Source organism: Ipomoea nil, unplaced genomic scaffold (genome assembly GCF_001879475.1).
Source record: "Ipomoea nil cultivar Tokyo-kokei standard unplaced genomic scaffold, Asagao_1.1 scaffold1266, whole genome shotgun sequence".
Classification (NCBI taxonomy): Eukaryota; Viridiplantae; Streptophyta; class Magnoliopsida; order Solanales; family Convolvulaceae; genus Ipomoea; species Ipomoea nil.
In genome coordinates this window covers 82582-98183 of record NW_017617694.1, presented here as the reverse complement: position 1 = coordinate 98183, position 15602 = coordinate 82582, and the positions used below count along the sequence as shown (strand labels likewise).

General features: G+C 35.6%; 1 protein-coding gene across 4 annotated transcripts; it reads right to left on the bottom strand.

Annotated features, from left to right (window-relative positions):
- Positions 1-570: 570 nt before the first annotated feature.
- LOC109184621 (pre-mRNA-processing factor 39) lies at positions 571-10839 on the bottom strand. 4 transcript variants are annotated; one of them, XM_019334649.1, is made up of 13 exons: positions 10534-10839; positions 10294-10359; positions 9394-9572; positions 7702-7931; positions 6737-6904; positions 5734-6094; positions 5512-5655; positions 5008-5160; positions 4800-4919; positions 4135-4215; positions 3260-3409; positions 1694-3106; positions 571-935 (listed from the first exon to the last, which is right to left on the bottom strand). In XM_019334649.1, exons 1-13 carry the CDS (start codon positions 10580-10582, stop codon positions 813-815), a joined length of 3237 nt encoding a protein of 1078 aa, XP_019190194.1. In that variant the 5' UTR covers positions 10583-10839; the 3' UTR covers positions 571-812. The 4 variants fall into 4 exon arrangements, with proteins under 4 accessions (XP_019190194.1, XP_019190196.1, XP_019190197.1 ...); XM_019334651.1 differs by having other exon boundaries at positions 9394-9491; positions 10534-10838; XM_019334652.1 differs by lacking the exon at positions 3260-3409.
- Between the last annotated feature and the right edge of the window lie 4763 nt (positions 10840-15602).

The following is a 15602-nucleotide window of genomic DNA, read 5'->3' as shown; positions in this document are numbered from 1 at the left end:
ACTTAACTCTTTTAAAAAAAATCTCATGTTTCGAATGTACAAAATTATATAATAGAATGCACAGAATTTTATACCTGAAAACACAGAATTTTATAACTGAAAATTCTCATGTTTTGAATGTACACAATTATATAATAGAATGCACAGAATTTTATACCTGAAAACACAGAACTTAACAAAACGACATCGTTTTGGGAAGCACGAGGCGCACGGTATAACGATTGACAACATTTATACCATGGACCCAGATCCACCTTGCAAGGTGAACTCGGATAAAAAATATGCAATTTACATATTGAATGTTCACAATTTGAATTGTGAACATTCAATATGTTAATTGTGTATTTTTGGATCCGGATCTACATTGTAAGGTGGACCTTATTTGCGCGAATCGTCCACTTATTAATTGAAAAGACACCCTAGTTCCCCTTCAAAGTAGCAGTTTTTTTTTTTTTTTTTTTTTTTTTGCCTTTTTCTCCATTTGCATATATAGTTCATCTTGAAATGTGACCTATTTTAGTGCATGCCAAAAAAGAGAAGAAGAAATGTGCACAACAGATTTTACTGGAATTAGACAGAGAGAACATTATACACTCAAAAGAGTGAATTTCATTTCATTGAGAATTATAACTCACCAACTTCCTTCTTCCAAGTGATTTGAGGGTGGGTGAACTTGCCCGATTTCTGAGCAGAACATGTTCATTCCCCATTAGTATACATCGTTCTCATAGATCAAGGAAGCATGCTTTTAAACTGTATAAGCAACAAGATTATGATGTTCCTGAACTACACCGAAGATCAGATTCGATGAGCTAGAGGCTTCCCTGTGCAGATTTGGGATGTCTAGACCCCTCTTCGGCAGTCTTTGATTGCGTTGAAACTCGTTCAGGTTGGGATTCAAGAGATGTGGTACCATGTTGTACAATCTGTTGGCCCTGCATTATAACAAGTCAGTCTCAAAATACACACAATAAACGCAATCAACAAATAAACAAACTCCAATTTCTTAAAAAGGTTTTAGCTTTATCATCCATAATATATTACTTGTTTGACCCAACTTCAAAAAGAATAAGCTATGACAAACACTAGGGTCCGTTTGGAAACCCGGAAAATGACTTCTGGAAAACGTTTTTCGAGTTTTCAGTGTTCGGATGCAACAGGAAAATCCAGTCAACGGAAAACATTTTCCGTTGACTGGGGAAAATGAAACCATTTTGGTGGAAAAATGACTTCCGCCAAAATTTGGGGGAAGTCATTTTCCGCCAAAATTTGGGGGAAGTCATTTTCCACCAAAATGTTTAAACATACAATTATACTCATTTTTTCCAGAAAATAAACTAAACACATCAAGTTTTCCAAAATGCAACCAAACATTTTCCAGAAGTCATTTTCCTTCTTTCCAAACGGACCCTAAAAGGAGAGGCAAAACCCCACTTTTTCAAAAAGTTTAGGCAAAAATTTTTTTTTGAGACATTTAAAAAAGACTCTTTATCAAGAAGCTCTTGTTGGGCCAAACAAGGCACATGGACTTCTGAGATTTACGGAAAATTGGAGCTAGAGGTGGATACTCCTAATCGGTGTTAGAGAACAATTATCATATAAATATATTCAAGACAACAAGCATGTGCTGATGCGGACTTCTTTTCTATGTTACATTAAATGATCAAGATTTTGAGCAGATATTGCTGCTCACCTGATCTAGTTGCTCCTGCAAATGCTGGTGCTGTTCTTGGTGTTGCTGAACCTGGGGATATCCTCCCTGTTCTTGTTGTTGCTGCAAACTATGCGATATTTGTTGATTCAGTTGGTATTGCTGCAAAACTTGCTCATATCCTTGTTGATTCATTTGGTACTGGTAAGCAAGTGCCGGTGATTGATTATACGGCTGCATTGATTGGACCATCTGTTGATATTGCTGATTATGATATTGTTGCTGCATTTGCTGTTGATACTGTATCTGTTGTTGATATGGAAGCGACTGAAGCTGTTGGAAAATCGGGACTTGCTGCTGATAGGTTTGTTGATTAAAATACGGTTGTTGATGGGGGTAGGACTGCTGCATTTGCAGAAACTGCTGTTGATACTGCTGATATTGTTGCTGCAGAAGTTCGTACTGCTGCTGAGAATGATATTGCCACATCTGATCGTACGCTTGGCCTTGGTGTGCGTGCCCAACCTGTTGGCTAGTTTGCATTGTGTTTTCTACGGTATTTCCTTGTGCGGAAGAAACGGGTGAGGAAAACATTTGTGGTTGGTTTTCCGAGCCATGTTTAACTGATATATCCTCCTGAGCAGCACTTTCCCGAGGTTGGATGTTTCCTTGACCGGACTTCTCTGAAACTAGTGGGAGTTCGGGATCACCTTGACCATTCTGTGTCTGTATAGGATGGGTGAATTCTGAACTTCCACTGCTAGTTGAGGGAATTTCTTCACTACCATGATGATTGGAGGCCACAAGAACTTGACCCTCGGGTACTTGTTGAGAATCTGGGGAAATTTTCTCCAAAGAAACTGATTCCAGTTGCTTTTCGAGCTCAAGTTCCTGCGGACATAAAATATTCGTTGACCTAGCTTCTTCCTCAGAGGTTTCTGGAGGCACATTTGGTCCCGATGGCTGTTCTTGCTCAGGCAGTCTCGATGCATCTTCTTTGGATTGACGTTCAGAGATAGACGTCCAGTCCATCTGTTGAGGACAATCTTCTTTAGGTCGCGGATCCAATCCATCAACTAATTCCATTTGTTTCGATGCATCAGTTTTTGATTCATCATCAAAGTCGACAGAAACCTTTGGAGATAGTTGCTGCAACTTTTTATTTGCAACATCATCATCATCCAGTGTCGGGATTTGCTCTGCAGATACATTGCTGGGCTGTTTATCGTCTACCAGTGGAAGCGAAGGTAACTTCTCCTGCTCGGGCTGCCGGATTAGATCGCCGGAACTCTGATTTTTAGACGACAGATTAAACGGGACAGAGGAGTTGCTTTGTCTTTCTTTTGATGTGGGGTATTTATATAATGGATTGACCCTTATGAGCTGGGGAAACAATTTGATGTGAAGATTCCATGCCTTCTTTACATCGTGGACCGTTCCGCAAAGATCAACAAACTGCAACAGTTGATTGATGGTTAATTTTCTGGAAATGTTTTTCTCGACGCCTTCCAAAGTAAAGACATAAAAAGAGAAGAAAACCGAAGACATCCAAAAACTGCAATTGGTGCAAAACGAAACATAAAACAAACTTTGAGAGTGAACTCTAACCTCTAAAAATAAAGTTGATATATACTCTCTATCTTTTATATCCAAACCTTGGGATCCATCGGATAATGGAGAGATTGCGGTGGTTATAATTGAGTCCATGATGCTCAGTTGTTTAGCTCCATCATGCATCATTGCATGTCTAATCAGTTCCTGGAAAAGTAAAATCCATCATTCGTTTTGCAGGCCTCGGGTTCCATAACAGGAGGTTTTGAAATGGTTATTATTTTAAAAGCTTTTCTTATGATGGCATATTCTCAACAGAATACAGTCCTTAAAAAGATCTTACTTTGGCATAAGTTGAAGGGAGATTTTACGTAGAAGATCACAAGTTTGATTCCCAAGTCCCAACCCCCTCAGATGTATCCAAATATAAATAAACAAAGATCTTTCTTTGCCTATCAGCAATAAACATAAACAATGGAAAGAAACCGAACTATGAAAGCCAGCCCTCAAAATTTCCTAAAACCAGGGCCTCTTGACACTTTCAATGTAAAACCAAATAAATAAGAATACAGAGTAACCCCAGCCAAGATGGCTAAGGATACAAACTTGTAACCACAAGGTCACGAGTTTGAATCCCAGCCCTCTGGGTTTGAGCCGGTCAGTTATGGACAACCTAGGCTGGTTTACCTTCTTATGATCCTTTGCTGGCTAGGATCACAAGGCGGGGTTTACCGTTTACCCAGTGCACGCTCTCGGATAGTGGTTGCGGATTTCCCTCCAAATAAATAAGAATACTAAAGTACGAGTACACCTTAGAACTATGAATCTATGATAACCGTAAAAGGCATAATCAAGTAGCTGAAATTTTAGCCCCAGCACACTAGTTTGCCTTTCATACAACAGAACTGTTCTCTAACACCATAATAACATACCTCGTAAAGAAGTCTGCTGTCAGGTACCTGTTTTATTCCTTCTATTAATACATCTCTAGAAGTGTCTGCGCCACCTGTGAGCTACCAACGAGTGGATGCAAAATAATGTATCAAGAACTCAAGAAGGCATTTTGGAATTGACACATAAAATTAGTAGCTACCAATATAAAGACATACACACATATGACACACTGTTGATTGGCACACTGTTGATTACCTTCAAAGATTTAGCGTCACTTAAATGAATGTTGATATATTTATCTGCCTTCCCAGTGACAGTTTCATGGTCGCAATTCAGAAATAAACAGCAAACCCTTCCACTAATCTTAATAAGATACAGTAAGGTCTCAATAATTGATTTTTTTTGTTTTTAACTTTTTTTTTAGCTATCCACTGTATAGGAAGCTAACAAAAGTAAGATCTCAAATCATTTCTGTCAGCAGATGCATATTGAAATATTGTAGATTATGTGCATTTTCTTCTCCTAGCTAAAAGATAGTGTAGCTTTTTTAACCAGTCTCTCCTCCGATCTGGCGGTTGAGAACAAAGACATTGAAGAAGAATTTTCTTAATGATGGGAGGAGAAATTACAGTTCGGGTTTAAGTAAAACTATTTAATCACCACTTTTTTATGCTGCAATGTTGGGTATACTCAAATTGCATACCATGTGTTTAAGCCGATAATAATGGATGTATAGCTTTGGAAGAAAATGCTGTTTCTCCTTATCTGGCATTGCCCATCTAAGCGCTTTCTCATAAATCTCGCAAGCTGCTTCATCATTTCCCTGAAAATTTCAGTAGGCTAAGTCACCGTAACTCATTAGTGAGAAACCTTTTCCAGATTGAGGGAAATTCAAAGAACTTAAGACATACCAGGCGCTTTTCCATGTTTGCTTGTTTTACAACACTTTCAATGAAATAGATATCACAGCCTGAATCATAATTAGAAAAGGATGCACGAGCACCGCCTAAATCCCGTATTTCTTCCTTGAATCTGGCAGAGAAAAGATGGATCCCTGGAACATTCTGCTAATACATATTAAAATATGTCAAAAGTCTCTAGTCATTTTCAATTCACAACCCCAACTGGCTGATTTCTCTCCCACTATAGAGTATGGCTCATAATGACAAATCCCCCATAATAAACAAACCAAAATTCAATGACTTAATATATTAACAATTTAACATGCATCTGATGGATAAATTTTTGGTTTAGCAAGAACGAGCATATACTTATTAAAAGCATAATAAGACCAATCAAGCAACAGCAGAATATATAACAAATGAAGTGACTGATGTAGTGATGTTAATATGCCATTAAAGTGAATATTAGAATAAGTACTCAGAATTATTTATGCATAAATAATAGAACCTTACATTTAGAAATACTGTTTTTGCCCGCTCTATAGCAAACAATGCCAACTCTCGTCCCCCCTGAGCCTCCATGAAGTCCACATAGCGCATCCAGAATTCAGGGTAATTAGCGCATGATATCAAGCATCTCTCATAAAGTTTCAGTGCCTGCATACAACGTACATTGAACTCTGAACTATGACAAAACAGATATTCGAATAAACCTTGATGAAAAAGAAAGCATACCCAATCAAAATCCTCTTGCTTTTCAATAAAGTCAAGATACCGATGCCAGTTGTTTAGTTGATCATCGTCTATAGGAGTTATATGAAAATAACGCCTTTGGATATTTGATTCAAAGCTTTTTATTTTTTCATCGAGCTGGCATGCTTTCTGATACAGCTGATCACCAATAAATTTATATCTATGTAATGCTTTACACCTCACAGATATATCACAAGGATCCCAGAGGTCATTGACAACCTGAGAAATTTCTTTGTCAGATAGTGCAGATGCTCCATTATACAACTCTTCTGCTTGCACTTCAAGGTTTCCATCATTCAGAGATCGAATCTCCTCCTCCAAAATGATTACAAGGTCCTTAAAGCTGGAAAATGTATGGCACAATATTTCAACTGAGTCATGACAAAAACTAAGGTGACAACAGGGAGTTAAGCATACTGCATTGGAAGTTAAATGCATAAATATGAACATGTAACCAATCAAGAGTTCAGGTTGAACTTTATTTAACTACAATATATACAAGTTAGTATAAGTTAGTTTCTGTTGACTTGATGGTTAATATTGAAAACTAGCAACATGAATATTTTATTACTTTACTCTTAGAGATCTTTTAGACACGCACACACACACAAAGAAGTCTTCAGTCTCCCACTCTCCCATCATTTAAGTGTAACTCCCCACACTTTTCACTTTTGAACTTGATGTCAAAAATGTGTCAGCAAAACCGAGCGCACTAATTTCTTTTCATATAACTACAGCATTTAGATTACAATAACCCTCCAGTTTTATTGGTTTTTCTTCAGATAGGTAAATGTAAAAGTCAGACACTGCAAAACTCCAACATCAAGCAAATGGGGGGAAAGAAGGTACTTCTGTCTTGAGAGGGAAAAGCAGTTTCATTAAATACAAAATTAATAACACACATGGCATGCATGTACAAACAAACAAAAATCATTAACCAATATGGATGTCAACATGAGAAATAGAGAGCAAAAGGAAGTCATACATTTTATAATATTTCTGTAGTTTCTGTGTAGGGAAGCGTAGAGCCTGAGCATAAACTTTAGCAAGAACGACCCACTTCTGCTGGGAGAATTCAAATACCATGTATTTGTCCCATAGCACATGACAATAATAATCCTTCCCTACAATAGCCAAGCCTTTTCGAAACAATCTATCAAACAAAAGATATGGAGATGGATATTATTCAAATTATTATAAAGAATTTGTCTCAGTAAATATGAAATAACCACACTGACATGCACAGCCAGAGATGATTGGCAGCCAAAACAAATTTGGTCCTAAAAGCATCATCTGTTGATCACAGATGCATGTAAACATAACAAATAATTTAATAGTGGATCACCGGATCCATATGTTTGAATATACTCCAAAATATTTAGAATTCTTATGAATGAGTAGAAGACTGTGACTCATTGTAACAAAAGCAGATACTATTATGAAGAAGATACGTTTTGCTTCTGTACCTAATTAACTGAAAATTCTCAGGTTATTCATACTTCATAAGGAAATGTTCTGTGTATTATATGCAGTTGGAGTGTTGAACATTGTTCATGCATAAATCTGTTGTTATAACTTCCTCCTCCGACCCCCCACCCCCGTCCAAAACAGAAACCACAAAAGAACGCATCCTTTACTGTGAGTCTGTAATTTGAAACTCCAGACTTAAATTCTGAACAGGTACAGTTTTTTTCTCTTTTGTTGTTTGAAAGCTATTTTAAACTCTATTCTCAAAAAAATGGCATTTCTTCATGATCCATTTGGAGCCTTGATGATTTTTAAATGGGAAGCCAACTACATTACGGGAGTGATTTGGAAACTTTTACTGGTATTCAGTTAGAGCATTTTCACTATGCATGAATAGAAATGTCATAAACGCGATATGTGAATTTACTTTCCAAGAAAATTTTACTACAGATTATTATTGCATGACAATGTCCAAGAACTTACCTACGAACATCATCTGGATCATCAGAATAAGTTATGGCAAAGTGGCAATATTCATACCACAAACCGACAGAGAATGGTGTTAACTCAACTGCCTGCTCAAAGGTTTCAACAGCCTTATCAGCATTGCATAGCCGGGCCTTGTGATAAGCATATCGCTGCCAATACCAGTGACATAATGGGAACTTCGACAAAAGGGAGTCATAAGCCAAAGAAATCATATCTATGTCATCCTGAAAGAATTTCAAGAGCAGATTTCACTTGCACAGTTGCACCATCCATGAAACCTCAAAATAGAGTTGAATATTATATGCCCCATCCTCACCCTCCTTTCACCCTCATACACAAAAAAGCTAATGCACATAGCGAAAGCTTCTCAAAGACTGTAATATCACAAAAGAAGTATACACATAAATACTCTCCAACCACTTTTCCAAAGAAAAATTTTATATTTTTAATGGTTAAATATTAATTTCAGAGGAAGTTGATGACCTACTAAGTGCTCTACAATTACTATCACTGCACCGAAATAGATATCAGTAATTCTTGTGCACTATCTTGGTGCAGTTGTAATGACAAATACATATCATTATTTATTCCAAATTTCATAAAGAAAACTGGCCCTCTGAAATCTAACAAAAATGAAAAACAAAGAGTCCAACTACATCAAAGCCCATTGATTTCAGCAAATGTCAGAAAGTGGTATCCTTGAAAGACTTCTGCTTCAGTAAACAAAGAAAAGGAAAAAGAACTAATATCCCAAAGAACGGTCATTTTTACCTTTTCCATGAATATATAGCATTTCATTCAACAAGGTCTTCATCATTTTTCCGTTCTCAAACTCCCAAAATTTAATACTAACATTTCTTTGTATACATCAGAAGAAAACACAAGATAGAAAATTACATAAATCTAGACCACTCCTACCATATCAGCAAAAAAGAGAGGTTTAATCCTGTTAGGAGTGTCAAAAACATAAAGACCATGCAATAGGTGCTCATGAAACAAACCCTCTTCCTCAACTGAATGCAGAATGAGATATTTTCACAATCAATAAACAAACCCTCTCTCTATAGCTCCAGTACACTTACCCAGTGCATAAAAGGTGATCACAATCCTCACTATGCCTCAAACACAAAAACACACAGATCACATATTCAACTCTGTTCTGATATACTTGGGTTCTCCAAAGAGCATTTAAAATAGACACGGTTTCTGTGAACATGTCATGGAAGATAAATACAGTGCACAATGAATAGGAAATGAAAACTCCCAACAGGATCAAGTACTATGGATCAAGCTGTGTCCATTTCTCTCAATTTCAGGTTATATTGTTCTTAAATTCGGAATGTTCAGCAATTTCTACAAATTTGTAAGACCAATTAGTATTATTTTTCATACTTTTTAAAACACAAGTCAGTTGGTTTCTATCGTCACTTGTAACCTGTAACATAGTAAACCTCTTACTGAACACAAACACAAATAAGACACCAAAAATGCCCAATGCATTCTTGGCACAGTTCACACACCATAGTGCCTGAGACTTCAGTTCTGAACATTTTTGTGTTTAGACTGCTATCATCAACTAAACCAATTTCTCAAAATGCATTTTAATGGCTTCAAACTAATAATTGGTATAGAGCCCAGTCACCAACTATAAGGCAGAGTATAAGTTCTGTAGAATAGACAACTTACAGGATGAATTTTCTCAATTTCTGTGATCAGTGAGTTCCAAGCACCAAAGTCTAGTGAGTCTCCATTAATCAGTTGATGAAGTCTTTCATGGCAGCTATCTACAAGACAAGAAACATAGCTACATTTGTGGCACCAGACAACCCCAAAATACGCACACATGTGATAAGCCATATGCTCTCCTAAAATTTTGGGTAGAAGTAAATGTACCAGGGAAGTACTGCAGAGATCCCAAAATTATGGACATTTACATATATCAATAAACATACTTGAGTGTAAAATAATTCAAACACATAAATTAAGTGAATTTTTTAAATGAAAACAAACACTGAAAGAGTGATAGACTTTTTAAAAACAAGCAACTATTCCAGGGTATTTGCACCCAACTTAATCAGGAAAATTTTGATTAATGATTATAGTAACATCAGCTTAGTTAGTGAATTTATTCAGAATCGAGGAAATTATAATCCAGACGATTGTTTATGTTTTCCTTTAAAACAAAATCATTGCTACTTCTTTGTTTCAACGTTTTTTTTTTTTTTCTGAAAAATTGGTCAAAATGAAAAGAACTCTAATACCACTATTGTACTTGTTGGAGATCTGTGATTCAGACAAAAAGAGGTTTTGAAGAGAAATCAAGTAATCAACACATTTTCCATAAGACATCCACCAATTAAGCTTCTGCTGTAGACATTTTCATAGAAAGAGATATAATTTCATCATTTAAATTATAATTAAAGTTAGGAACCCTCAAAAAAAAAAAAAAAAAAAAAAAAAAAAAAAAATTGTATGCCGATGTATAATGTAAGAGATAAGTACATATCCATGTACAAGCATTTATGAACACCCGTTTCTTCAATGAAAACCAAGAATCCAAGTGTGAAAATTAGTAGGATTATAAACCTGCAACTGATTGAGCTTCCTCTAAAGCATTTTCCATTACGACATCACCTTGAACTTTCCTACTTTCTGCATTAAATTCAAACGCGGAGATGCAAACTCGTTAAGGTCACTGCAAAAGATTCAAACTTTGGACATATATCCTGAAATGGCACCCCCGCATACACACATAACAATCTAAAACCATCGAGCCGAGATGAAACATCAGAGTTTAAGTGAGAAAATAGGTAGCTGAGCTTGAACCTTCAGAGAATTGGGGTCTGTTTGCGGCATCGGAACTCTGAGAATCCATGTAAAGCCAGAGAGAGTGAGAGATTACTGACACCGGAACTAGTTCCCGTCGTCGAGAACTACGACAACTATGACATCACACTCGATGTACGGAAAGGTAGGCGGCTACAGGTGCCGGAAAACGAGAGTGTCAATGGAGAGCATCCGAGCTTATTGGATGATAATTTTCATTTGATTGGGTAATTGGGGTTTAAGGTCGTAGAGATCAAGCCGAAATTATTCGGTAGCAAATCTTGCACTTCTGTATTATTTATTGTATTCAAACTTGTTTTTGCCAAAGACTCGTGGTCACTCAAGAGGCATGAACTAAAAAAAAAAAACTTGTTTTAGTTTTGACATCTACATCTATATTTATCGAGTTAATAGCTAATATAGTCCTCGATTAGAGTAGTTTTACTCAATTTAATTCTAAATAATTTTTTTATGCTCAATTTAGTTCTCGACTTTGATATTTTTACATAATTTAGTCATTTGTTAAAATTTATGTTAATTGACTGTTAGAAATAAGGTCCTAATGATAATTTCTATCACTGTATGCAAATATTTATTTATTTATTTATTTATTTATTTAGGGTTGAAATTGACTTGGGGATAAAGATCTCCACTTCTGCGTGGAGTTTAATAAGGGGAAGAAGAATGAATAATCTCAAATGAGATGAATGATGAGAAATTATCATTAATACCTTATTTCTAACCGTCAACTAGCAGAATTTGCAACAAAGTACTAAAATGTGTAAAACCATCAAAGTCGATGACTAAATTGAGCACAAAAAGTTATTTAGGACTAAATGAGTAAAACCAATATAGTTGATGACTATATTGGGTATTAACTCTATATTTATCTATACAAATCTAAGAGGTGTATTCAATCAAGACTTTTAAACACTTTCAAAGACTTTTATGGGCTGTTTGGTTCACGAAATAGGCCTGGAATGGCATAGCCTATTTCTCTGTTTGGTAACCACTTGTATTTCCAGGAACATTGTTTCTGGGAATGACCTATTCCCCTTGCAAGGGGAATAGAGATTCCTAAGGGACCCCTGGTATTAGACTATTCCTGAGTTCTAAAGAATAGCCTAAAGTTTCTATTTCTTATTTTACCCCCAATTAAATTTATTTCCTATTTCACCATCGCCGCCTCCACCACCGCCACCGCCACAACCACCATCACCACCGCCGCCAGCACCACCACCCCAGCACCGCCACCGCCACCGCCGCCGCCGTCCCCACCACCACCAGCACTGCTGCCACCACTATCGCCACTACCGCCGCCACCGCCCACTATAGCCACCGTCGCCGCCCACTATAGCCACCGCCGCTGCCGCCACCATCGCCGCCGCCGCCACCACCACCACCACCATCGCCATCATCACATATTTTTATAAGGGTATTTATGTCTTTTAAAACATATTTCATTTCTATTCATTAAATCAACCAAACACTATAATATAATTCATAAAGTCTATTCCTTCCGCGAACCAAACAATATAATACAATTCCTATTCTATTATTTGCTTATTCCATTCCTTATGGAATAGCATTCCTATTACCTCAAAAATCATTCCATGAACCAAACGTGTTGTTAAAGTGATGAATTTTAAATGATTCTTATAGAACTTTTATAAGCTTTCTTAAAATCCTTTAAACTTTCATCACGAGTCTATACAAATTCGTATGACAAATATTTATAGATTTTTAAAAACATTTTCGTATTAAAAAGTCTATAAAATTATTAAATTTCTAAATTAAATACACCCTTGCAAATATTCGATAATTTCTATTAATACATTATTTATTATTTTTTACAAAAATATATTTTTATAAATCATAAATAAATTAATGCATTGCAAAAAATAAAAAGAAAATAAAAAATAAATATTTATTGTCACAAAAATAGAGTATATTATACATAAAAAATATAATCAATTTTCACTAAATATAACCAATAAAATATTTATTGAACTAATGAAACAACAAATGTTAAGTAATATAATTATCAAAATGTCTTGAATGAAAAATGTAGGAATTAAGGTATTCATCTTGTTAGTACAATTATATTTGATTGACATTGCTTTCACCTTGTTCATGTCTCTCCACATATTCAAAGCTATTTTAGCCTGCATGCTCTCGTTGTTGCTCTTGAGATTCAAATAATTGATCAAAATTATCTACCTCATTCATTGGGAAATGTGAAAGAGATTCATTATTATTTAGCTCAATTGGAAATACATCATATAGCTACAACACTCCCTGCGAAGAAAATTATGGTGCCAACAATGCATAATTTCCATTAACTTTATTTTTACCTTTACTCATTTCTTGATGTACATCTTCCATTTATAATTACTATAAAATAAATGAGAATCTCTCAAAATATTCAACTTAACACAAATACATATATTAATAATTAATGAGCATTCAATTACATAAAATTATGTTAATTATATATATACAAAAATTGAGTTAAAATTTTGGGTATGTTAATTCTGTTGCGACCAACAACAGCTTGCTACTGGTCGCAGCAAAAGATTTATGTTGTTCGCAGCAAAAATCTATGGCAAACAGCAAAAATATTTGCTGTAAACAACCGCAAATAATAATTTTTGTTATGATTTATTTTATAAATATGTATGAAAATAAAGAGATAAAATAAAAAGTATATGAGTATTTATGAGAGGTTTGAAACGTACGGTAAAATTTGATAGAAATCGATGAAAAGTTTGTCTAGTTAGATAGAGGAAAAAAAGTTTGTAGAGAAAGTTGAAAAGTTTGGGTTGGAGGGTTGAATTTCATCTATTTATATTGATGAAGAAAAAAATCTATAGAAATCCTATTATGATAAAGTCTATAAAAGTTAATAAGTTACTATATTAAAGTCTGAACCGAATACTAGTATACTTTTAAAATTTTTTGAAAAGTCTTAATCGAATACCGATAAACTTTTAAAGAGTCTTTAAAAGTCTAAATTGAATACCACCAAACTTTTAATAAAAATCTTTGAAAGTCATTAAAAGTCTTTATTGAATACACTCCCCTAATAAAAACCAATTAAGTTAGGCCTTAACGGGAACTAAAAAAAAATATTGGTGCAATTCATTGTTGAAATTAATGGTTCATATTATTTTGATTTTAGTATTTTTTTTTAATTATTTTCATATTTTATCCTCTGTTATATCATATACTTTTTCTAAATACCCTTGTATTCTGTTAGTGTAGACTTTAGTAACAGAATATTTCGTTAACTATTTGTTATTATTAACTAGTCATTAATTTTCATAAGGAAGGCCTTAGGTAAGTTAGGTTTGAACCTCATCCCAATCAAAATTGACATCATTGTTAAACATATATTATGAATATGTTAGAGTGTATTAAAAATACAATTTAAAATTTAACATGAACCTTGGTCAATTATTTAGAATCACGCATTGGGCAATGCAGATTTGGTTTTGTTTTTGAAGGTGCACTGCGCCAAGACACTAAAATTGCAGTGAAGCACACCAAAGGACTAGATTGAATAGAATTTGTTTCTGGAGGAAGTGGCAACAAGATGAAGCATGAATCACGCCAATTAATAGAGTTTTGTGTTGCAAAAACTATGCTTTGTGCATTTTTAAAATATTCGCTTTTATGAAAAAAATCGATAATCTTGCATTGATATACGTCAGGATACCGAATGATACTTTGATAAATTATGAAACACTAGTTTAAAAATACACATTGGGCATTAGGCTATTTGCGCAATGTGCGTATGGTAACTAGTGAGCTAAATAAGTATGATTTACCAGTAAAATATCGTTATTGATCTGACCATCGTTAACCGTCGTTGGCTACCTTGACCACCGTTCACTGCTGCCACTAAAAAAATAAAGCATCGATCGTTAGCGACTGAACAGTCGCTTTTCCACCGGAGAATATGACCAACTGTTTGTGACACCCCAAAAATTTATTCTTTAAAGCCGAATTAATTACATAATTAATTCCTATTTTTGGCCTCACAATTTCCTCTATAATTCCCATTGAGTATTGTTAAGGGACCAAATTGACCAAATCCCCTAGCCTTTTAAATGTGGTCAATGGGTAGACCTTGTGCTTTATTCCTTGTACTCTAGTCTTTAATTTTCTCCTAAATTGCTTGTGGAATGAAAATGTCCTTTTAGTCTTTTCACAAATTCTAACTTGGAACCCAAGATATTTCCTAGATTTCCACCCCAGTCTTCCTCACTTAGCCAAGAAAAAACCCCTCTCTCTCTCTCTCTCTAACATTCTAGCTTACTCTCCAAGCCACTCTAAACTCTCCCATCCTAACCAAAGAAATCATTCATCTTCCCTACCTAGAAGGCCATCAAGTTTCCACATTTCTCCATCTACAACAAGTTCTAGGCTTCTTTGGTTTTATTTCATAGCTTTTCACCTTCTTTATCTAAGTTTCTCTCTTTGATTGGTGGGTTTTGGTTTGTGTATTAAAGATCAATTGGAGGAGGACCTTCAAGAAAGATCTTAGGAGTTTGGGAAGTGTGGAATAGGCTAAGAAGGTAACTCATGTCCTACAAAATCTATTTACACTTGCTATTTATGATTTATTAATGCTCTTAGTGATATGTGCATATTCTTGTGATTATGACTTTGTAGAGCTTGTATCTAGGGTTCTCTAATGTTATTTATTGAGTTATTCTATGTATCCAAGTCCCTTTTGTTGTTAATGTGAGTTTTGAGGTGTTTGGACTTGAACTTTGAGCATTCTTGCAATTTTTCCCCGAAGTGTTTTCTCCTCTCTGTTTCGGTACCAGCGGGACCCTGGCGGGCAATTTGCCACCCGCCAGCCCACCCGCTGGTACAAGGGTAGATGGTGGCGGGGGGTTCACGGGTGGTTGACTACCTGTGGTACCACCCGCTGCGGGGTGTTGGGCGGGTGGTTTGCCACCCACCAAACCGCCCACTGGTACGTTGGTTCTTGGCCTCCATTTTGTTGATCCATTGTGCACTTGTGTGTCTTCGTTGATGTTTCGTAAGTCTAGAACGAT

Excerpts from the sequence above, each read along its gene's own strand:
- LOC109184621 (XM_019334649.1), bottom strand. The coding sequence starts at position 10,582 with ATGGATTCTCAGAGTTCCGATGCCGCAAACAGACCCCAATTCTCTGAA. Across the intron at positions 6,095-6,736 it reads CTACAGAAATATTATAAAAT|CTTTAAGGACCTTGTAATCA; the intron begins GTATGACTTCCT and ends TACATTTTCCAG. Across the intron at positions 4,920-5,007 it reads CAAACATGGAAAAGCGCCTG|GGAAATGATGAAGCAGCTTG; the intron begins GTATGTCTTAAG and ends TGAAATTTTCAG.